Source organism: Cnephaeus nilssonii (assembly GCF_951640355.1).
Source record: "Cnephaeus nilssonii genome assembly, chromosome: 4".
NCBI classification, from domain to species: domain Eukaryota; kingdom Metazoa; phylum Chordata; class Mammalia; order Chiroptera; family Vespertilionidae; genus Cnephaeus; species Cnephaeus nilssonii.
The window spans coordinates 57,471,974-57,497,261 of record NC_137075.1 but is presented as its reverse complement, the minus strand read 5'-3'; the positions used below and the strand labels follow the sequence as shown (position 1 = coordinate 57,497,261).

Sequence of the window (25,288 nt, the reverse complement as noted above, 5' to 3'; positions counted from 1 at the left end):
GTTAGGGGAAATGCCTACAGCTGTTCAGCAGCAAGTAGTAATATGCAGATCTTCAGCCCTGCTAAAGATGTCCATCAGCCTTCTGACGAACTTCTCAAATTTATTATGCTAACTACTGTTCTTAGCCTCCAGCACACATACACAGAAAAAAATAATTAAACTTTTTAAAAAATAAAATATTAAGCTATTTTAAAATAAACATCCCTTTGTATAAAACATTCTTACAAGAGCCTTTAATAAAATAATTTTAACCCAAGAGTATTCTCTCAAGAACCTAAAATTCTAGGACTAGGATAAGATTTACAAAGTAGTCCCAGAAAAGTAACTTCACCTGCTTTCATGTACTTTGATGTTTAAGCTCAAGGTAAAACCACATGATCAATAGGTTCGAATACTCACCTTTTCATTTTTACCACTTTCATGAACCTCATAAATTATTCTAAAACTCCTGAATTTAAATTCTTTCATAATTATTGATGTTGTCTCTTCAAAATGAACCATAATTTTCTGAAGGCAAAAACCATATCTTAATAGTCTTGAAGATCCCCACACATATCTAAAACTACAATAGAGATTCAATTAGAAATTTACTGACTGATTATTTGAGATTGAAATTTTTACCTTTTTAAAGCACATGCTACCCTAAAATATACTTGACATTATATAACCTTTCGTTCTAGTTGATCACACTTGATAAGAAAATAGGTGGGAATTAAGTGTTTTGAGAATTTTTAATCTGCACCCTGCCATCATAACCCAGCATCAGGTTTAATTTTGTCCTTCTGAGAGAGGTCTATTTGTCAACCAACTCACTAACAGAACTATAAGAGGGACCCTGAGAGTAGGGTTAGCAATGCTAAGTTTATGATTAAGCCCTGCATTATACATAATGCAACCCTGAAATGTAGATGTTTTTATGCTCAATTCTCATACTACTGTGACAAACTAAAGAGAAATATAAGATTCTTACCTTTTCCATAGAAAAACACAAATAGAAGACATTCATTTGTTGAAGGTGTAAAGTAATAAATATAATGAATTAAAATGTACTTGGAATATTTTGATGAACATCACTTTAAAAGCATTTGATGGGGGGGAAAGAACACTTGGAAAGTTTCAGCAATAAAAGAAACTACTCTTTTTATGACTGAAGGATAAATGTATAATTGTAAAGGTATATGTAGAGCATTGGGTATTAGTCCATGAATACACTTGAGTATTTAAAAAAGAAACAGTTTGAGGGAAACACCCATTAAGAATATGTGTGAGCCCTAGCTGGTTTGGTTTAGTGGATAGAGCGCCAGCCTGTGGACTGAAAGGTCCAGGGTTCAATTCCAGTCAAGGGCACATTCCTGGGTTGTGGGCTCGATCCCCAGTAGGGGGCATGCAGGAGGCAGCCAATCAATGATTCTCATCACTGATATTTCTCTCTCTCTCTCTCTCTCTCTCTCTCTCTCTCTCTCTCTCTCTCCCCCACTCCCTTTCTCTCTGAAATAAATAAAAAATATATTTTTTTAAAAAAGAATATGTGTGAAATAACACATAGTACTATAAATCTGAAAAAATATGAAACTAAGAATATTTCCCATATGAGGAAGAAAATAACTTATTTATTTAAAAGCTTTTATTGTATTACATGTATATCTACTTTCAAAAATACTTGTAAAGATTCCTGTAAACTGCTTATGAAGAGATTTAATAAAGAGAATTCTCATTATCTTTCAATAACAATTTTAAAATATTACAAGACAGAATTTAAAAGAGAATGCAAAGGATAAAAGATTAAAACCATCAACAAAATCCATGGTGAAGCTATTAAAGAAATAAGAGATCCTGTGAAAATGGAAGCTTTCTAATGATAATTTAGACTTTTAATCTTGGTAAGTATTATGAAAATTTCAAACTAATCCATCAGTTTACTACGTCCTTTCTTAAAAGATAAAGAATAAAAAATAATCAAGTTTTTAGCTTCTTGAGCAGTCTATTTTAACTGATAATTTACACAATAGTCCTGGCTATTTGGCTGGCTGACCTTGAAGTATGATTTTCTTTGTCTTTGTTGTTTTTGTTATCCTTTGATAATTTTTAATAATAAAGAAACTAGAACTTACTATTAACTGGGTAACGGAAAGTACCTTCAAAGAAGGATTATATAATTTACACAATAATATAACCACAAAGTTCTGAAAATATAGCTACAATTAGTGTATCCCAGTCTATTTCCACTAAATTTAAACCATGGTCTACCTATGGGAGGAATATCTTACAGGTAAACGAAACCAAGCTGGGTCTATTCTGCTAGTTTTTCCAAGCCACACTGTTGTTGTATAATTACTATCTCAGAAGCAGTAAGGTCTGTTTTTTGAACTACCTTCTCATAAACACTAGGAGCTTCAATTTTCTTTCAGATGCTATAGAATGTATAATATCTGACTATTATTTTGAAATATATTTTTTATTGATTTTAGAGAGATTGGAAGGGTGAGGGAGAGACAGAAACACTGATGTGAGAGAGAAACATCCATGCCTCCCATACGCAGCCTGACCAGGATTGAACCCGCAACTTAGGTATGTTCCCTGACTGGAATTGAACCTGCGACCTTCAGTGCACAGGACAACACTCAACCAAGCCACATGGGCTAAGGCCTATAATACCTAACTTTAAAATGTATAAAACAACTTTTAGTTTTACTAAACTAGTCATCCTCTGATCCCTCGACATTGTTAACTCTGAGACCTCAGCAAATTCCAAAGTGTCTGACTGAAATCAAAGACATAGAAAACTCAGCTTGATCTGGAAAACTGAACCAAGAATTCTGTACCTCATCACATAATCATGAATTTCAATCAACAGCTGTTCCACTCACCAGCTATTTTAAACCATTTTATATGACTGTAGCAAGACTAATTCTTTTCTAAATAAGCATGACAACACTTACACCAAAACTATGCTTTTTTTCAAAATTGTCTCCTTAGAAATCTTAATACTTACTTAACCTATGCTACAACTTGCCAAAAAACTTTAGAACTTTCTTTTCCGAAATTTCCATCGCAAAAAATTTACTAACCACATATAGAAATCCCTCTCATTTCTATGCAAACATTGGATTAATACTCTTGGCCTTGTTTTTCCAACTCTCCTTCCCACCACCCCCTCTACTCCCATATTCCCTTATATCTGGCCTCTGCCTTTTCCTTTCTTCTGGTTTTTGAAATCAACACAATGAGAATTTATAGGGTGGGAGGGAACCCTGAAGTGACCCAGGAGAATAGACAGTGGAACAAAAGAAACAGACCTGGATATAAACAATCATTTTCATGCCTCCTACTTTCTAGTATCATGGGTAAAAATGTGCAAAAGGCCATAAAAATATTTAAAAATATAAAAAATATACATTATCTAATGTCCATACTTTCTTTTGAAAGAAGTATCTTTCAAGCCAAAAGTTTCCAAGTCAAATGTTCAAAATGTTAACTGTCCACTAGGTGTGACTTATATTTTACCTCCTTTCCACCAACACTTGATATCCCAATCTTACCACGCTGTTCATCATACCCGGCACTAAGATTAACTTCCTCCACAACAGTCAGTGTTCTAAGTTGAGGCCAAGAGTGCTCAAATACAAAAAAAAATTATAATAAATATTTCCTGAAAAGGACTTGGGTGGAAGGGTTATGAAGTAGCAACAATTTTTGATAGACTAGGCAACCTCCCATCACAGATGCTATTAGCACAGGTGCCTTTTTATCCCCTACTTTCTAAAATGATATAATATTCTAAGGATGTTGGGGTCAATGACCAAAGTAGATGAGGGCAGTTTGGTCCATTACTGAGCAATATAACTAGGTAATTCATTTAAATCATGGGTATAAAGAAAAATCTACACTTCTTAAGAAAACAGCTGAAAGATCATTTTAAATAAATAAAATTAAACTGCTTAATTAAGATTACGTTAAAAGGGAGAAATTTTCCCTTTGTTTTGAAAAGCAAAGAAAAGGGTCAGAAATAATCAATGAGTAAGTGAAGACTTGCCAAAGTTTTTTCCTTGCTCACATACAAATTTGTCTCTGGGTCCACAGTGGGAAAGGAGCAGGCATCAATTACTCTTGAGACATAAAATCAGAAAGGTAGTAAGCTCCTGAATGAAGGAGAAGACATAAACTACTCAATTAGCATGACAGAAAAATTAATATTACCACACCCCTGAAGCTTTGGAAGAAGGAAACTGAAATGTTTTTAGTAATCAAGATCAATGAACAAATTAACTGCATGCTGCTCATCTAATCTGAAATTTGTTAAATGTTCATAAATTATTTGTTTTAGAGCTCTTTATTGTTTTTGGTTTAAAACATATATGAAAATATACAAGGACTCATGTTTGTTTGTAATTTTAATCCCCCTACCCTATTTTTCCCACAACTATAAAATCACCAATGGGATTTTCAGAAAGAAAAAAAAAGCTTTGAGGTTCATACTTTGTAACTTGTATATTTTTAGAAACATCTATTCATGTTTCCATGTTTTGGCAGTTTGTGTCTGGACACCTTCATTTTAAGGTTTAGTATAACAGAGTCTATCAACACTTTCCCAATTACAAAGAAAAGTAAGTAGAAAAGTTCAAATAAATAATAGTCCAAATTATCAAGTCTCTCAGAAATCAATTTTCTTAAATAACTGTGAAATCATTTTGCCAAAGAACCTGAAACACTGATTTGAAAGAATATATGCACCCCTATTTCATTGCAGCATTATTTACAATAGCCAAGATTTGGAAGCAGTTGTGTCCATCAGCAGATGAGTGGATAAAAAAGCTGCAGTACATTTACACAATGGAATACTACTTGGCCATAATAAAGAAGGAAATCTTACCTTTTGCTACACATGATGGACCTGGAGAGTATTATGCTAAGTGAAATAAGCCAGTCAGAGAAAGACAAGTACCACATGATTTCACTTATATGCAGAATCCAATGAACAAAATCTATATATATAAAAACCTAAGCAACTGGAATGACCAGAATGACCGGTTGCTATAATGCACACTGACCACCAGGGAGCAGATGCTCAACACAGGAGCTGCCCCCTGGTGGTCAGCGCGCTCCCACAGCCAACCTCCCCAGCTGGCTAACCTCCCGTGGTCCCTCCCCCGGCCTCCTGGGCTGGGATGGGGAACCCGGGGTGAGTGGCAGCAGATGCAGCCCCTTTCCCAGAGGGACCGATGGCCAGCTCCCTTCTTGGGGCCAGCTGCCAACCTCCTGTGCCCATCCCTCTCCCTGGCTGGCAGGCCCTGATCGGCCTGTCACCCGCCCACTGTGGTGGCGGCATGGCGGCAAGTGAAGGAGGAGGTGGGGAGGCAGGAAACCGCATGGTGGCAGAGCACCAACGATGGCGGAATCGGCGTCCAGCATCCATTCCTTCCACATCCAGCCCAGGGACTGTCACCTCCTCTCTGGCCCGGCCCTGATTGGCCTGGCCCCGATTGGCCTTGATCGCCAGCCAGGCCTAGGTACCCCCATCCATGCACGAATTTCATGCACCAGGCCTCTAGGAAACTAATAAAGTGGAGATAGACTCATGAGTACAGAGAACAGACTAACAGCGTCAGAAGGAAGGGGTTTGGGAGCTGGGTGAGAAAGGTGAAGGGATTAAGCAAAGAAAAAAAGAGAAAGACTCATGAACACAGACAACAGTATGGTGATTGCTAGAGGGAAGTGGGGACAGAGGGAGGTAGAAGTTGTTAAAGGGGGGATAAATAGCGATAGAAGGAGACTTGACTTGGGGTGATAAATACACAACACAATATATAGATAATGTGTTGTAGAATTGTATACCTCAAACCTGTACAATTTTATTAACCAATATCACTCCAATAAATTCAATTTTTAAAAAAGAAAAAGAAAAACATTTTGCACTAAGCAATATGCATTTCCCAAAACTGAGTCATATGGTAATGTAAATGTTTAATCCTTTGATTAAAACTTTATAATTTGATCAATAATGATTACATTAACTCAAGGTAAGATATGCAAATGATTGAGCATTGCACCTAGTTCACATTTTATTTTTTAAAGAAATATTAATTTAAATGTTTTAAATATTTCTAAAGAAAACCCTAGAGATAATTTGAATTTAGACTCAAGTAAATTATCACAGGCTACAAATAATAGTATTTGTGGACATTAATGAATCCAGATTTCCTCTTTTTATTAATTTATCCAAAATTAAATTTGTACATATACATAAGTCATGAAAACTCATCTTTTCTACTCTGAACAAAAAGGAAGATGAGGACTAAAATAATTCAATATTTATAGTTACCATACTGATCTAGTTTAAAGAATGAGCCCCCTCAATTTATATTTTAGCTAGATTTAAACTTAAAATACAAGATATAGAGAGCTGGGGGGGGGGGGGGTATAAAAGATATAGAGGAATAAGTTAAATAGCACCAATAGGAAGCAACCAAACATGCTCCCCAACCCCACCCTCCACACCCCAAAAAACAGATGTGTACAATAAAAGGCAAGGTCTAATTAGAAAGTCAGTGCCATTAAAAGGGGAGGGGAGGGATGGTGCTAGATTTTTAAAAACTTAAGGGGTAATAATTATCAAATGTAATGAATCATCTGGTTTGGACAGATCAACTCCAAATAATATTTTCCAGAAAACTGAAAATAATATGTGAATTGGGTATTAGATAGATGAAAATCTGCTAACATGGAAAAGCAGAAATTGTTAGCTAAAAAAGCTTTTACTTCACTTGTGCAGCTATTCATGTCCAAAAAAAGCATGTACTAAAATAACACATACAATACAGTATAATTTTAGTAAAGAAATAAATACATGTATGTACATACATTTACATAGGAAAATATCTGGAAGAACAGATAGTAAAGTATTAACAATGACATCTCTAGGTGGTGGGGATATGGTGTTTTTATTTTTGCTTTATATTTTTTAACTGTGTGTATGTACTGCTTTTGCAATGTTTAAATACAATTTTAAAGAATATACATGTGTTCTTCCAAATCATTATATGAATGCCATTTTTCAAATTCCAGAATCCATAACTACACATATAACCCAGCATACAAGATACATTTATAGTAAATAATATGCATTTGTCAGCCACCTTTTTGAAGAGCTAATTTTGGTGACAGTCATCTTAATGTAAAGTGCCAACAGAAAAATTAGGTGAGGTACTCACTCATCCAATAAGAGTCATCCAAATATGAGTGAGCACTTTCTTTAATAGTATGTGACTTACATTCAGTGGCATGTATCGGCCTCAACTGAAAAGCAAAATAACCACTTTCAGGTTTTTCAATAGAATTAACTTCAGAAAGCAATGTAATTTTAAAGCATAACATATCTGGCTTCTAAATAATAAAACCTGTAGTTGATTCCTGGCTGGTGTTCTAAGTGGTTAGAGTGTTGGCCTGAGAATGGAAGGGTCTTGGGTTTGATTCCCGCTCAAGGGCACGTATCTGGGTTACAGGTTTGATCCCTGGCCCCAGTTGAGGCACATGCAGGAGGCAAGCAATCAATGTGTCTATCACCTCTCGCTCTCTCACTCTCTCTTCCTCACCCTCTTCTCCCCCTGCACACACACACACACACTCTCTCTCTAAAAATTAATGGGAAAAATATCCCAGGTGAGGATTAACAACAACAAAAAACTGTAGTTGAGCTTGGGGGAAAAAATAACCTAGATTCAAAATCACGTAAGTAACAGGCACCTTTATTCCAGGTTAATCATCTATATACAAGCCTATATAAAAGCCTAAGCAACCATCGCAACCCAACAGACAACCGAACAGGCTACGTGGTGTGACCAGGCCAGCAGGGGGTATTAGTGAGGGACGACCAAACGACTGAACAGAGGGCTGCATGGGGCGACCAGGCCGGCAGGGGGGTTAGTGAGGGATGACCAAAAGACTGAGCAGTGGGCTGTGTGGGGAGACCAGGCCAGCAGGGGGGGGCAATGAGGGGCGACCAAACAACTGAGCAGCAGGCTGCGTGGGGCAACCAGGCTGGCAAGGGGGTTAGTGAGGGGCGACCAAACAACCGAACATCAGGCTGCGTGGGGTTACCAAGCCGGCAGGGGGGACAGTTAGGGGTGACCAGGCCAGCAGAGGGGCAGTGAGGGGCGACCAGGCTGGCAGGGGAGGGGCAGTTGGGAACGACCCAGCTGGCAGGAGGGGCAGTTGGGGGTGACCAGACCATGGGGTGGGGGGGCAGTTAGGGATGATCAGGCAAGCAGGCAGGTGAGCAGTTAGGAGCCAGTGGTCCCGAATTGTGAGGGATGTCCAGATTAGAGAGGGTGCAGGCTGGGCTGAGGGGAATACCCCTCCATGCATGAATTTCATGCACCGGGCCTCTAGTCTATAATAATAAAAGCATAATATGCTAATTAGACCAGGCAGCCGAAAAACCTTCCGGACATCCTTCCAGATAATCTTCCGGACAAAGCTGGGGCTGAGAGGGCCAAGGCAAGCTGCCACGGCTGCAAGGGCGGAGCCCCTTGCACGTATTTTGTGCATCAGGCCTCTAGTTTAATCAATATAAACTTAAGCAAATACAAAACAAACCATCAAGAACAATTTTAGTTTAAAAAAAAAAAAACACAGAACAATGTAGTAGAAATAATATATGTATAATGAATACTTAGGTATAAAATTACACCTTCAAATATTTGTATGAAAGTTCAAATGTTAAATTCAAAGAGAAAAGTAAAAATAAATACAGAAAAGCAAGAGAATGTCAAAGAACCTTGTAGGAGGATTAAGAGGGCAGTACACTTAAACCTCACAACAAAATTTATAGCCTACATGTAAAGAAAGCAAAGGTCAAGTCTCAAGAAAATGACATCTCTTCCCAGAGTGAAATAGTAAGAGAAATTACAGTCTTTGAAACTGTAATTTTACTAGAATTGAAGGCAATTAAACAGTCTAATGAAACAATTACAATATTTTTTGTTACGCTTCACACTTTTTTTTTACAAGATACTCCCATGTACATTAAAGGGGTGGCAGACAATGAAGCAGCACATCACTCTCATTTTGAAGACTGGTACTTTGTCATTTTAAGAAATTTATCCAAGGGTACAATGTTTGTCTTGGGGACAGAAATCCAACTCTAAGCCTTTATTTTGTATTACTATTAAGTAGTCTACTTGTATTTGAATTACCTGTTTATCATCTTTGCACTATATCATTGTTTACTAGGGGCCCAGTGCACGAATTCGTGCACCTTGAAAGGAACTGTGGGCCACGAGGCTGCGGTGGGCACAGGGGCAGGTCTCGGCCCCTCCTCTGCATCACCACCCGGCTCCTACTGCCGCAGTCCCTAGTCCCCTGTCTGCTGGCAGCCCCGCTCTCACTGCTGCTGCTACCACACACTGACGGTGCTGGTCCCACTCGCACCTGCTGACGGCGTGGAGCAGTTGGGGCTGGCACCAGTAGTGGGTGCCGCTCACACCTGCTGATGGCGCTGAGCGATTGGGACCGGCGCCGGGCACCAGCAACGGGTGCAAGAGCAGGTGCGAGCGCCAGGCAAGACTGTGGTGCACGAGAGCAAAAAATTTTCAGTAACCACCAGAGGATTGCCCCATGACAGCGACCAGCTCCCCACCTTGGTCTGGCGCCCCTTCTCACCTGCTCCACCATCCCGCCATGGCCAATGCCCACCATGTTCCGTGCTCTGCCACCTGCTGCTGATGCCTGCGATGTTTCGCACAACCCCTGGTGGTCAGTGCCCATCATAATGACTGGTTATTTGGTTGTTCGGTTGTTTGGTTGTTCCGCTGTTTGGTCTATTTGCATATTAGGGTTTTATATATATAGATGTGTCACTATAATTCCTTGGGGGTAGACATTATATCTGCCTCTAGCCATTTTTGTAGCACCATCACCTGACACTGTATCCTATATAATAAAAGCCTAATATGCTAAGTGTTGGTCGTCCAGTCATCCATTCAACCAATCAAAGCATAATATGCTAATGATATGCTAAGGCCGCTCAAAAGCTCGCTATGACATGCACTGACCACCAGGGGGCAGATTCTCTGACTGATAGGTTAGCTTGCTGGTGGGGTCTGGCTGATGGGGACTGAGTAAGATGAGCCGGAGATGCCCTGGAGCCCTCCCACAGTCCCTCCCCAGCTGGCCAACCTCCCAAATCTCTCCCTGGCCCCGATAGTGCACTGGTGGGTCCCTCGGCCTGGCCTGTGCCCTCTCGCAATTGGGACCCCTCAGGGGATGTCGGAGAGCTGGTTTCAGCCCAATCCCACAGGCCAGGCCGAGGACCCCACTGGTGCACGAATTTGTGCAACGGGCCTCTAGTTTTTATTATAAGTGTTCAAAAAATGTCTGTTAATGGACATGTATAAAAGTACTCAAGGTAACCTATTAAATGAAGAATTCATTTAATTATTTTTACAATACACATATACAAAACCCTCACTAACAGACCCAATTAAATGGGCATCCCAGGCAGCCATGTTTGTACCAGTTAACAACTATCATGTTTCTAACCCCAAGTAACTGAATCAGACATGGGCAGCCAATCCAATCCACTGGCTTATTGATCACCAAATGTTCTCGTTTGCAAATTGAAACCAAGAGGCAGACAGAAAGATAGTGCTTAAGCTAGACATCTTGTGCATTTAGTCAATGGGGTAAATAAGGAAGCTAGTCAGTGAAAGGACAGGAGCAAAAAGCAGACATCACCTGGGAACATGAATTCAAAGAAACTCTTTGTCCCCTAAAGTGCAGAGAAAACAGACTCTGTTCCAATTTTTAATTCCTATAAGACCTAACTGTATTCGTTTTCATGTTGCACTTCTGTGATTTAAATATCTTTACTTGAACCAGCCTAAATGGGTCCTTTTTTGAAAGCACATGAGCCTTTACTATAACAATTTTACACTCCCACAGCTACTTTCATTCTCCACAAACAACTACATCTTCTTGAGGTTTCAATTAGCAGCTATACACAAATAACTCTAAAACTGTTTTACGCACCAAACATTTCACAGATTTGGAAAACACCTAGTACTATAATAAACTATCAACCTAGGATAAAGAACAAAGCTATAACATCACAAATTAGTGTGTTAAAATTCTGAAGTCAATAACTATCATCTAGGTAACAGAAAAAAAAATACGAGAATCATTAGGATAGAGACGTTTCATGTAGATGTTTCGTATATATAGCATCTTTTTTCATTTGCTTGGTGGTTTTGAGATTCAACCATACTATATCCATATTGTGGTATAATTTTTTAAATCTATTCACCAGTTGATAAATACTTAGATTGCTTCCTATTTGGTATTATTATGAATAGGGCTCTATGAACATTCTGGGGGAAAATGTGTATGTATGTTTTCATTTCTCTTGGATAAATTCCAGGAATTGGGAATGTTGGGTCATATGGTAAGTGCATGTTTGACTTTATTAAATAAAAAATATATAAAGCCAAACTGTGCTCCAGGGTAGCTACATCATTTTTTTCACTCCTACTTACTAAATGATCATTCCAGTTGTTCCACATCCTCAGCAACATTTGGCATTTGGTAGTATCATTTGTTGCTATTGTTGTTGTTGTTTTTTAAAGTATTACATATAGTATTACATGTGTCTCCTTTTCCCCTCATTGACCTCACCCCCGTCCACCCCCACTTCCCCAGCACATGCCCTCACCCACCCTAGTGTCTGTGTGTATTGGTTATGCTTTAATTTAGCTATTCTAATCAGTGTGCAGTGTATCTCATAGTGTTTTTAATGTCCCTTTCCCTGATAAGAATGTTAATGACACTGAATATGTTCACAAGTGTTGTGGGCCTTTCATGTATCTTTGATCAAATGTCTAGATCAGGGGTGGGGAATCTTTTTTCTGCCAAGGGCCATTTGGATATTTATAGCATCATTCGCAGGCCATACAAAATTATCAACTTCAAAATTAGACTGCTAGCCTGGCCAGCATGGCTCAGTGATTGAGCATCGACCTATGAACCAAGAGGTCATGGTTCAATTCCTGGTCAGGGTACATGCCCAGGTTGCATGCTCGATCCCCAATGTAGGGTGTATAGGAGGCAGCTAATTGATGATTCTCTTTTATCATTAATGTTTCTCTCTCTCTCCCTCTCCCTTCCTCTATGAAATCAATAAAAATATATATTTGCTAAAAAGATAAATGTCCCTCCTTTAAAAGAATTAGCCTGCTATATTTGGTAAAACATTTAATTAACTCACCCCTAATGCCTTGGCAGGGCCAAACCAAATGATATTGCAGGCATTATACACAGCTCTCGGACCAAACATTTCCCATCCTTGTTCTAGATTCTTTACCCCTCTTTTAAAATAAATAAATAAATAAAAATAAACGAGTGCTGTCTTTTTTTGTATAAGTTCTTTGTATATCACAGGTAGAAGTCCTTTTCCAAATACATATTTTGCAAATCAAAAAGAATTCACAACACTTAGATAGCTAAGAACTTTGATGCACAATCTCCTTTACCATCAAGTGACAAAAAAAGTAGAAATACATGAACACTTTGGATTGGTTACTTTCCAGCCATACACTTCCTTACTCTCACTTCTCTAGGACTAACCAATGTGTTTTTGTCAGGCACATTCTGCTTCCTAAAAACACTTCCAAATATGCTCACATCATACGTCAGAATCTATTTTCTCTATCATTCCCCATTTCTCAGGAATGCATAGTTCACATAAGCAAATAATACTGACTGACTTAAAGTATAAACTAAATTAAATAAAAAAATTTTGTTTGGAGACTCAGAAAAGTCAATGAGGAGATATTTAAATTAAATCAATAGAAAATCAAAGTAATAAAACTCTGACATACAAAAAACATTTCAAGTACTATTATGAGTAAAATATTACTATGCTCTCAATAAACTTTAGTCCAGTAGCTTCTGATTCTGAAAACTCAATTTTGAGAATTTAAGGCACAAGAAAGTCACAGGTATACCTTGAGTTCAGGTCTTGCCTTCAATTTGTAAAAAATGCAACATTTGTTAAATGCAATAAAGTAAAGCACAAAAGGAGGTGTGCTTGTAAAACAAACCGCTACCACTGAACATAAGAAGCAGAAGTAGGAGTCAAAGCACATAAGGTATCAGTCAAAAATCAGTGACCTAAGCAAAATGTCAGCCAACCAAACAGTGCATATTTTATAGAAGAATTAATTAATAGATTAATAACTCAAGGGATAACCCATGTTCTAAACTGTCTAGATTTGTTCTGTCTAATACGGTAGACACTAGCCACATGTGCCTATTTAAATATAAATTTTAAATAATTAAATAAAAAATTCAGTTCCTTTGTTGCACTAACCACATTACCAGTGCGTATTATCTATATTTGACAGCACAGATTAAAAAGAAAATAATTTTTATCATTACAAAAATTCTATCAGATATACTAGTCTAGGGTATTCAGCAGGCCCAACTAAAAAGCCTAAGGGAGCTATATTCTTCGTAAGTTGTTGTTTTTCTATGAAGCAATTAGAGTACTTTGTTTTAGTATTTAAGTAGTCATACTGAATACTAAAAAGAAAAGAATATTTATATCATATATGTAAGATACAGGCAAATAATGGAACATAAATACTCTCTCCTGAGAGGTAACAATACTGAATTAACTTTAATATTCCCTTGCTTTTTAAAATAATTTTACCAAATGTTTCCCTAAAACGTATTATTTTGGTTAGCCCACTTAATCTAATTTTAGCAGAGTCATACTTTTTCTTTACATCACTTGTTCTTTCCACTATTTCCACTTACTCTGAAGTTCATTCTCATCTATCTAAATAACACTGCTACTAAATATACTCGAGTGCAGTTCTCTTCAGAAAAAGCTAGGCCTAAATCAATGAAATCACCTCCTATGAATCAAAGCTGTTCAAGTATTAAAACACAAGGCTTAAAGTTCCAAATGATTCTCTATAATATGAATAACTTTTCATATATATTTAACTGATCATAAACCAAAATGAGAATAACTTCCTTGTGCATCAAAGATAGGTCTTAGTTGCTATACATACATATACCTTTTCTTTCCTTTTTTTTTTTTTTTTAAATAGTAGAGCAGCAGTTTATTGAAGTATGTTCCCTCAACGGGCAGCATCAACTCATAAAGGAACTTGTTAAAAATGCAAATCTTCTGCGCCATTCCAAACCCACTGGATCAAAAACTCTGGGGATGGGATTAGTTTGTTTTAACAAGCCCTCTAGGTGATTCTGATGTGTCCTATAGTTTAAAAACCTCTAGAGAAGTATCTCAACAATTAGTGTACATAAGAAATTTCTAACAGTTAACCAATAAACTCAATTATCAAAAATAGATTATCATTTTTCCATTTACTGAATTTTATAAACTTCAGCTTACTCAAAAATATTATATTCAAAACAACTGACCAAAATGCACACACACAAAACAAAGCTACAAACTTGTCTCTCTCTCTCTCTCTCTCTCGCTCTCTCTCTCTCTCTCTCTTTCTCTCTCTCTCTCATGTGTGTGTGTCTGTTTGTGTGTATTTTTTACAATGTGTGTGTATATATATGTGTGTGTGTATATGTATATATATATAGCTTTCCTCTTAATTTTTTTAATTAGCCATTTTCTGATTATAGTCTCTTTTTTTTTCCCTCTCTTTTAAAAAAACCATTTTCCTCATGTGCATCTTAGTCAGTTGCCTTTCTTTGGAAAACAGCATATGTCCTTTTCTAATTTTTCCATTTCTAACACAGAAATTTTTTTCCTGATGATATATAGAGGCTGCAATATATTAAGGTTCTCAAATCCGCTGTTATATATTGCAAATACTTTCCCAATTGTGTAGTTTGCCCTTACACATTTCAACTTATATTTATAACAATTTGGCTTTTGTAAATTAAAAATATTTTAGCATATAAATACAAAATAAGGTAAGACTCATATGTCCACCACCCAGATTTAACAAGTGTTATCTTACCAAATATAATTCAGACATGTAAGAAATAATATAGATAACAGCATTTTTTATAGAGTAAAATATTTTTATATTTTCCATTTTTAGGCTTACTTCTTTCTTACCCTGAAATAAGACAGTCAACTATTATTTTTCTGAAAATTTAATATATTATAGAAAATTTAAAGCATAAACCTAAAAAAGACAGCTTTAGCAATGATCATTTCATAGTCTACCTTGTTTCACCTCTATAGAGATCAACAAGTTTTTTCAGTAAAAATACCACAGAGTAAACATTTCAGGATTTGTAGGCCCATGGGTCTCTGTTCCAATTACTCAATTCTGCCTCTATATTGCAAAAGCAGCCATAAGCCATAAGGGTGTGGCTGTGTTCCAATAAAACTTTATTTACAAAAAAGGCTGCAAGCTGTGTAGCTTGCAGGCCAGGTTCTTCATCTCTACCCACTTCCTCATTCAAGTATTATTTTAATGAACCTCCAATATGTCATTTCATCTGAATGAAACTCCAATATGTCATTTCATCTCAACTGCTATACCTCTAAAAGATAAAGGCTTTCTTTTTTTTTAAGGCTCTTTCTTGAAACATAATTACAACACCATCATCACAAGTAAAAGTTAACAAAATTTGTTTGAAATAAATACCCAGTGTTCAAATGTACAATTGTCTCATAATTTTAATTTTATAATCTGTTTGTTTGTATCAGATTCAAATAAAGTCCTGACATTGCTACTGCTTAATATATCAGTCTCTTAAATCCCCTTTAAATTTTAGTACCCTTCAATTTTGAGTAAGTTAAAACTGTACCTCCCCCAAAAAGTACTCCTATGTCCTAACACCCAGTACCTATAAATGTAAAATTATTTGTAAACAGGGTTTTTGAAGAGGTAATTAAGGAACTCAAATAAGATCACCCTGGATTTAGAGTGGCCCTAAATCTACTGACTATTGTCCTTATAAGAAGGAAGGGAGGAAATGCTATGTGAAGATGAAGACAGAGCTAGGAGGTATGTTGCCACAAACCAAGAAATATCATGGTACCACTAGCAGCTCAGTAAGAGGCAAAGAAGGATACACCCCTAGAGCCTTCACAGGGAGTGTGGCCCTGGCAACACATTGATTTTGAACTTCTGGCCTACAGAACTGTCAGAGAATAAATTTCTGTTTTTGGAAGCCACTCTGTAGTAATTTGTTATGGATGGAAGCCCTAGGAAACTAATATACCTATCCCAAAAGAACTTCTGCAATGATGGAAATGTTCTGTATCTGCAATGTCCAATATGACAGCCACTAGCCACGTATGGCTGTTGAGAACTTGAAATTCAGCTAGTGCAAAGAAAGGATCTGCATTTTGAATTTTATTTAATTTTAATGAATTTAAAATATGTCCTTTTGGGGGGCAGGGGTTTGATCTATAGAGTTTCCCACAGTTTGAACTTTTCTAACTATAACTCCTTCCTATTAGTTAACATTTTCCTCTTCTGTATTTTCTATATTTTAAATGATGAATTTAGATGCTTGATCAGATTGAGGTTCAATTCTTTTTTTCAGGGAGAGACAAGACTACTTCATGAGGAATATTTTGTCTTCTATCAGGAGACAAACTTTCCAGATGTCTTTCCTTGATAATATTAATATCCATGATGTTCAATGGTTCCATTCATTAATATATCAAGGCTTATACAATGATATTTTAATTTTATAATCCTTCCCCATTTGTTAGCTAGAATAGTTCTATAAAAATAAGCTTCCCCTTGTCTATTATTTAGTTGCCCATGGTACAATTCTTACAGGAAAAGCAGGAGAAATGCTCAATTCTTTTCTTCCATTTTCAACTTTTAAAAATAATGATTGGTTCATTAGCATCCTCTACCAGCCATTTTTTTAAAGTCAAATGAGAGAGAAACCAAGATGGTGGCATAAGGTAAACACCTAACTGTTGCCTACCACAACAATTTTGAAACTACAACTGGAAAACAGAGCGCACACCGTCCGGAACCACCGGAAAGCTGGCAGAGGGTAAAACCTACAACTAGAGAAAAAAAAGAGAGGGGGACGCTGAGCCTCAGGAGCTGTGGAGGTGCGGAGATCCGTGAGCGCGGAAAGGGCGGGCGGCTGAATACACGGCAGGCTTGCTCGCAGCGCGCGGAGAGGGAGGGCAGCAGACGCTGCGTGGCTAGCTTTCTCGTTTGGGAGAAAAACAAAACCTCCCGATTGCATTGAAATCCAGCTGCGGTCAGGGAAAAACTGGTCTGTTTGGCAGCGGGCAAGGCTAAAAAGTTGCCTTCTCTCAGAGGCGTGCAGCCATTGATTAGGGCACGGAGAAACCGGCCCTCTTAGGGCAGCGTGGACGGAAACCAAGTTTGTCTGCGCCATTCTGAGACTCCGCCCCATCCAAGCTGAGCACAGCCCTCCCAGTGACTGGATTTCTAGTTCGGGAGAAAAACAAAACCTCCGGTCTGCACTGAAATCCAGCCCCAGCTGGGGAGAAACTGGTCTGTTAGGCAGCGGGAGAGGCTCGAAAGCTGCCTTGTCTCAGAGGTGCGCAGCCATTAATATGGGCACGGAGAAATGGCCCCTCTTAGGCGGAGCAGACGGGAAACCAAAGCTTGTCTGCGCCACCCTGAGACTCCGCCCCATCCAAGCTGAGCACAGAAGCTCTCCCGGCGGAGACACTGCTGATCCTCACAGCCAACTGGCTTGGAGATCAATTCCCACCAGTGATACCAACAATCCCAACCACTCTGAACTCCAGTTTCTGGGGACACGCAGGGGACCCAGACGCCTATGGGACTCTCGGCCATCGGTCGGAGAGTGAGAATGACTTTTCTGTCAGTGTGGACAACACCAGATTTCAACCACTCTCATAAGGGACACATTCAAGAGGCAGACTCAGTGAGCACCAAAGCCCTACTGTGTCTCCAGCACAGCAATTCTTCCGTTATAGACACAGCAGGCCCTCACAACCAATTGGACCGGAGGTCAATTCCTCCCAGTGTACCAACAGCAATCAGGACTTTTAACTACACCAAGACTTTCCACTCAGCCCACAAAGGGGAGTACCAAGAGCCGCGGAGGCAGAAGAGGCTCCTGCCACCACCTTTGTGCTTGCCAGCCATGAGCCCGGCTTCTGGCTGAGCTGACCACCAGGGGGCAGCTCCTGCAGTGAGCATCTGCCCCCTGGTGGTCAGTGCGTGTCATAGCGACCCGTCATTCCACTGTTGGGCCGAAACCGGCTCTCTGACATCCCCCGAGAGGTCCCAGATTGAGAGAGGGCGCAGGCCAGGCTGAGGGACCCCACCAGTGCACAATCGGGACTGGGGAGGGATGTGGGAGGTTGGCCAGCCAGGGAGGGACCGCAAGAGGGCTCCAGGATATGCCCAGCCCTTCTCACTCAATCCCTATCGGCCAGACCCCAGCAGAAAGCTAACCTACTGGTCGAAGAGTCTGCCCTCTTGTGGTCAGTGCATGTCATAGCGACTGGTCAACCAGTTGACTGTCTGCCCCTTGGTGGTCAGTGCACGTCATAGCTAGAGTTGAGAGGCCTTAGCATATCATTAGCATATTATGCTTTGGTTGAACGGCCAACTGGACAACTGGACACAATATATTAGGCTTTTATTACATAGTATAATCAAAAAAGTAGACTTTGGCTACTAGCATATTTTATTTTTTAACATATTCACACAGGTATAGAGATAGGCAGACTATGTTTATTAGGTAATTCAATATTTTTTAGGATGACATTATAATCATTTGAAATCACCAAAAGAAAATTCAATTATTCCATAATTGACAATCATTAAAATACCCACAATCCACAGATATTTTCTTTCTCAAAGGAGTATAATTATTTACAAAGTACAGAAGTATAATTATTATTATACTAGGGGCCCAGTACACGAATTCGTGTACCTTGAAAGGAACTGTGAGCCATGAAGCTGCAGTGGGCACAAGGGCGGGTCTCAGCCCATGATCTGTACCCACACCCGGCCCCTCCCACTGCGGTCCCCAGTCCCCTGTCTGCAGGCAGCCCCGCTCCCGCCGCCACCACTCCCACGTGCTGACAGTGCTGGCCCCGCTCACACGCACTGATGGCGCGGAGCAATTGGGACTGGCGCCAGCAGCAGGTGCGAGGGGGACCGGCGCCATCAGCAGGTGCGAGCAGCGGCTGCTGCCCCAATCACCCCTCAGGAGCAGGGGTAGGTGAAGAAGCCCTCCAGGGTGATCGGGGCCAGCAGCAATGGTGCCGAGTGATTGGGACTGGCACTGGGCACCAGCAGTGTGTGCAAGCGGCGGCTCTGGCGCCAGCAGAGGGTGCGGGCACCAGGCAGGAGCGCGGCATGTGGGAGCAAAGAATTTTCAGTAACTACCAGGGGCTCACCCCAATGACAGCAACCAGCTGTCTGACGCCCCTGCTCACCTGCTCCACCATCCCGCCATGGCCGACACCTGCCATGTCCCGGGCTCTGCTGCCTGCTGCTGATGCCCACCATGTTCCGCGCACGCCCCCTGGTGGTCAGCACATGTCATAGCGATTGGTTGATCGCTTGTTCTGCCATTCAGTCTATTTGCATATTAGGGTTTTATATATATAGATAATTATGTATTTTAAATGTACTATTTAGTAGCAAATTCAATGACTTTAATACAGCTTTAATTCTTGCTTTAGACTGCATTTTTGTCAACTATAGATAAAAGCACTTTGATTACTAATATTTTTAATGACCTGTTACTATAGCCTGATGAATATTAGATCGTGGCCATGAGCTAGATGCTGGTACATAAATCCAAATGTCTAAATGAATTTGAATTAAATCCATTAATCACAAAGATAGCTATATACATGTTATTTCCCATTTCAAATAAGCTAAAGCCCTGAGTGGTTTGGCTCAGTGGATGGAGCGTTGGCCTGCGGACTGAAAGGTCCCAGGTTCGATTCCAGTTAAGGGCATGTACCTGGGTTGCAGGCACAACCCCAGCAGGAGGTGTGCAGGAGGCAGCTGATCTATGTTTCTCTCTCATCGATGTTTCTAACTCTCTATCCCTCTCCCTTCCTCTCTGTAAAAAATCAATAAAATATATAAAAAACGAATAAGCTAAAAATTTTTGCTGTAGGAGGTCAAATATTTTATCAGCATTGAAAATGTTTTTTAAAAAGAAAATCTGGGGGGACGTTCACAAAATTAAGCCAAATATATTTCAAAGCAAATGTATTTAACAAATATATTCTGTAAATGATCTAACTATAAAAACAAAGATAGCATCTAAATAAATTTTTTGGTAAAATCTTACCCAGCAAGTTTAGTCAATGACAAACTTATTGACTAAAAATCATCTAGGAAGCAAATCCATGCAAGGGGCTAATATAGAAGAATATGAAATAAATAACATATACAAACATTCACACATATCTCATCTATAATCATTTCTTTTTTTAATATTTTATTAATTTTTTACAGAGAGGAAGGGAGAGGGATAGAGCGTTAGAAACATCGATGAGAGAGAAACATCAATCAGCTGCCTCCTGCACACACTACTGGGGATTTGCCCAAAACCAAGGTACATGCCCTTGACCAGAATCGAACCTGGGACCTTTCAGTCCAAAGGCCGATGCTCTATCCACTGAGCCAAACTGGTTAGGGCTATAATCATTTCTATAGATGAATTGACTGATGAATGGATGGGCAGATGGATGGATGGAAGGAAGGAAAGAAGGAAGGAAGGAAAGAAAAAAGGAAGAAAGAATTTATATTGACACTTCAAATTCCAATTGAACATTACAGGATTTCTTCCTTCTAGCCTTCCCCCTTTTTATATTTAAAACTCCCTCCTCCAACAGTAAGAAATCTGGCTCCCATTACCCATATAATCTTTATTTGCCTATTTGCTCGATCCTGGTTTACAAAGTACAGTAGTTTTGGATTTGTAAACCCATACCTCTGCATAAAGAAGGAAAGCCTACAAGGCAGAGTTCAATATTTTTTGAGTTATTATTATCTTCAAACCTGAGGCCATATAGTCCACAACTGTGTTCAAAAAAGTTATTTGTGTTAGTTTGTCCCCCCAACCCACATGTAATTATGTTATTTATTTGAAATCGATTGAGTTCGTTTGTCTCTATTTTAGTCCATTTTCATACTTTCTCCTCTAACTTCACAGATTTTTTAAATGTGAAACATTATCATAGTTCCAAAATCAGAACCATGAAAAAAGGTATACTCAATAATGTCACAGCCTCCTCCACTCCTTTAATACCATTCCAATCCCTCATTCATTCCACCCTGTTCCTACTCACTGTGTCTGTGGTTACTGATTTATCCTTCCTATATTTTATTGCAGATATATATATTTTCTTATGTTGTCTTCTTTCTTACATAAGGCAGTAGAGTGTAGATGCTCTTTTGCATTTTGCTTGTGGTTTTTAACCAAAAATATCCTAGAAATCACTCTATATCGATTCACAGAGGTTTCCTCATTCTTTTACATATCTGCACTGTGGGAATATACCATAGTTTATTTACTCACTCTCCTCTATATTGACATTTAAGTTGTTTCTAACATTCTGCAATTACAAACAATGCTGCAATGAACAGTCTTGTCTATATGCATTCTTGTATTGCTAGAGGTGACTCTTCGGGGTAAATTTTCAGAAGTAGAACTGCTAGGTCAAAAAATAAATGCATATGCAGTTTTGTTTTATACTGCATAAGTCCCTTCCAAAAGAGTTGTACTAATTTACATTCTCATCATCAAGGTATAGTAATGAGTCAGACATTTTAGTGATGGGGGGAAACTTATTAATTAATCCCTAAGGATGGATAACTCACTTCTTCTTATAATAAATTCATTGAGATATAATACACATACCACACGATTCACATACTGAAAGGGGACAATTCAATAGTTTTAGTATATTCACAGTGTTGCAACCATCAAATCACCACCATCAACTTTAGAACATTTTCATTATATACCATCCCCAAGAAACCCATATCCATTAACAGCCACTCCCCATCTGCCCCCTTCTATCCTAACCACAAATCTACTTTTTATCATTATAGATTTGCCTATTCTGCATATTTCATATAAGTGGAATCATACAATATGTGTTGTTTTGTGACCGGCTTCTTTCACTTAGCATGCTTTCAAGGTTCATCCATGTTGTAACATATATCAGTATTTTGTTTCTTTTTTTATGGCCCAATAATACTTCACTGTATGGATATGTAACATTTTATGCACTCATTGGTTGGATCTTTAGCTTTTTACTTTCTGGCTATTATGAATAATGCTCCTATAAACACTTTTATACTAGTTTTTGAATGGACATGTTTTCAACTCTCTTGGGTGTATACTTAGGAGTGGAACTGCTAGGACTTATGGTAACTCTATGATTACCCTTCTGAGGAACCATCACATTGTTTCCCAAAGCAGCTTGTATCATTTTACATTCTGGCCAGCAGGATTAACTCACTTTTGTTGTTGTTAATCCTCACCCCAGGTTATTTTTCCCATTGATTTTTATTTTTTTTATGTCATGTAATCTCTTTATTTTTAATTCATATCTTTCTCTCAAATACTGCAATTCATTGTTGAAACTTCTTTGCATGATGATAAACAAAGACACAAGTATTACAAATATTTAAAAAGGAAAATGTATTGCTTCAAAGAGGCCCATTATCTAGTTCTTAGAGCAGACTTGTTTTCAGTAAGGAGAAGGAATTTATGTTTAAAATTTCTCAGTTGTAGATATTTTTTTTAAATGCTACAAAAGCATGGCATGGATTTACCTGGTAATAACAGATTCAAACACTGAATGTGAAAGATTTCATATGCTCTAAATAAACATTAAGAAAAGCAAAAATAAGAACATTTCTATATTACTACTTATTCTGCCAAATGATAATTTATCTTTATTCCACCATACCAGAACACTTGACCATTTTTCTAACCTCTGATCAGAAGTACCAAAACAATGCCTATTATTAATGCATTCATTCACTCATTAAATTAATAACGATTTTTTTCTTTATTAAAGTATCACATATGTCCTTATCCCCCCGTTGTCCCCCCCCCACCTCCACCCCCGCTCGTGCCCTCAACCCCCTAGTGTCTGTGTCCATTGGTTATGCTTATATGCATGCATACAAGTCCTCTGGTTGATCTCTCCCCTTCCCCCCACTCCAACCTCCCTGCCTTCCCTCTGAGGTTTGACAGTCTCGAGGTCCTTCCCATATTCATCCAATTCCTTAACCTTACTTTCTGTAAATAAGCTCAGCCTCTACAGATCCATTGATTTTTAAAGAGAGTGGAAGAGATAGAGGAAGAGAGGGAGGGAGGGAGAGATGGGAGGGAGGGAGGAAGGGAGGGAGAAACATAGATTGGTTGCATCTCACATATACCCTTGACCAGGAATCAAACTCAAAAACTATTCAGTCCAAGGGCCGGCACTCCAACCACTGAACCACACTAGCTCGGGCAGGATAACTCACTTTTTAACTTGACTTATTAAGTCACCTATTCTAGTTCTAATAACTAGAACAAACAAAACAACTCTGAATAAAATCACGTGTAATCAGGCCATTGCTGAATCAGATTAGTTAACTTTCCTTGTGCTATCATTGATCTAAAAATTAATCAGCAATGCATATACTTAGGAGTGTAGAATGTAACAGTTGTGAGTTAATGTGGAAGCATTACAGCACACGATAGTGTGTATTTATATTAAGTACATATTCTGTTTTATATAGTCCAGATTAAATTCCTCCCCAAAAGATGTCTCTTCGCACTTATGTAGAATACATGCCATATAAAAACCACAGTTAATAAGGATAATTTTATTTATTAAAATAATGTTGGCCTTTCCAATCACCTGACTTTTGCACTCACATGCCTAATGAATCCATTTACCTTGAAAGAGACTATGACTTGCTTCTAACGGAATATAACAAGACAGAATTAATGAATATTCCCTTTCCTGCAATCAAAGACATGATTTCTTATGTCAAAGTTCTGCTATTGTCTTGGGAAGGACTGTTTGTGTTCCTTAACTTGCCTTCCTTGAGCACCTCAATAGACAGTCTTGGTGGGAGAAACCGTGGAGTTTTAATTAAGATAAATATAGAAAGAAAAGGGGTGAGAAATCCCACTTTTTTAACCCCAGGGATTTGTGGGAAGAAGAGAAAGGACCAGGTGAAGTGGTAAGATATATGTCCCAAAGTGCCTTAAATAACAAACTCTTCTCTTCCCTTGCCCTCTTGCTCTGGAAGAAAGGCACTTCTTGAGATGTTTAGTGTCAACCTGGGATACAGTCATATCAAAATACCAGTTTACATTATCTACCATCAAAGAAGTATTAAAATACCTCTTTCCTCACAGCTAACAGGGTATTTTATTGTATTTCTCAATTTCTGCCAATCTCATAGGTGAAAATTGGCATCCCAGTGCAAGTCTTAACTTGGATTTCTCTTATAAGAGTAAATATCTGTTCATATGTTTAAGAGAAATTTTTATAGCTTTTTGTGAGAATTGTCTGCCCATGTCTTCAGCCTATTTTTCCAATGGGTCTCTTTATATCTGGTCTTTTCTTTTTGCCCTCTATTTTTAAAGGTTCTTTATATATTAGGGATATTAGTCCTTTACCTGTGATATGTAATGCAAATATATCCTCCCAGTTATATATCTGTTTTGCTTTTATTAGGTGTTTTTTTTTTTTTTTTTGCCATATAAAGAAGTCTTACTTTAAATTTTTATATACTCAAAAATTTATCACTTTTTCCTTTTGTTGAATCTGGATTTTGAGTCATAGAGAGAAAGCCTTCCTTACACCCAGATTACAAAAGAACTCATTCCTGTTTTCTTTTCATATCCATATAGTTTTATTCTTATATTAAGACTAGAAGCCTGGTGCACGAAATTCGTGCATGGGGCGTGTGTCCCTCAGCCCAGTCTGCACCCTCGCCAATCGGACATCCCTCTCACAATCCAGGACTGCTAGCTCCCAATTGCTCGCTTGCTTGCATTCCTGATTGCCCCTAACCGCTTCTGCCTGCCAGACTGATCACCCCCTAATCACTCCCCTGCCAGCCTGATTGATGCCTAACTGCTCCCCTGCCAGCCTGTTTGCCCCTAACTGCCCTCCCCTGCAGGCCTGGTCACCCCTAACTGACCTCCCCTGCAGGCCTGGTCACCCCTAACTGCCTTCCCTGCAGGCCTGGTCTCCCCCAACTGCTCTCCCCTGCAGGCCTGGGTCCCCCCAACTGCCCTTCCCTGCAGGCCCGGTCACCCCCAA

General features: G+C 38.8%; 1 protein-coding gene across 10 annotated transcripts in view; it reads right to left on the bottom strand.

Moving 5' to 3' along the window:
- TCF12 (transcription factor 12) overlaps positions 1 to 25,288 on the bottom strand; it is a 374,687-nt gene that overhangs the window by 314,915 nt on the left and 34,484 nt on the right. For 3 of the 10 annotated variants that reach the window (XM_079767783.1, XM_079767772.1, XM_079767776.1), the window contains exon 1: positions 7,209 to 11,630. The exons of 6 other annotated variants lie outside the window; for them this stretch is intronic. Coding sequence is in view for 3 of the 4 variants with exons in the window: in XM_079767772.1 (XP_079623898.1) it covers positions 7,209 to 7,371 (163 nt within the window). In the remaining variant the exon portion in view is untranslated. Of the gene's footprint in view, positions 1 to 7,208; positions 11,631 to 25,288 lie in introns of those variants that run through there. One more of the 10 variants, XM_079767780.1, reaches the window with a different exon arrangement.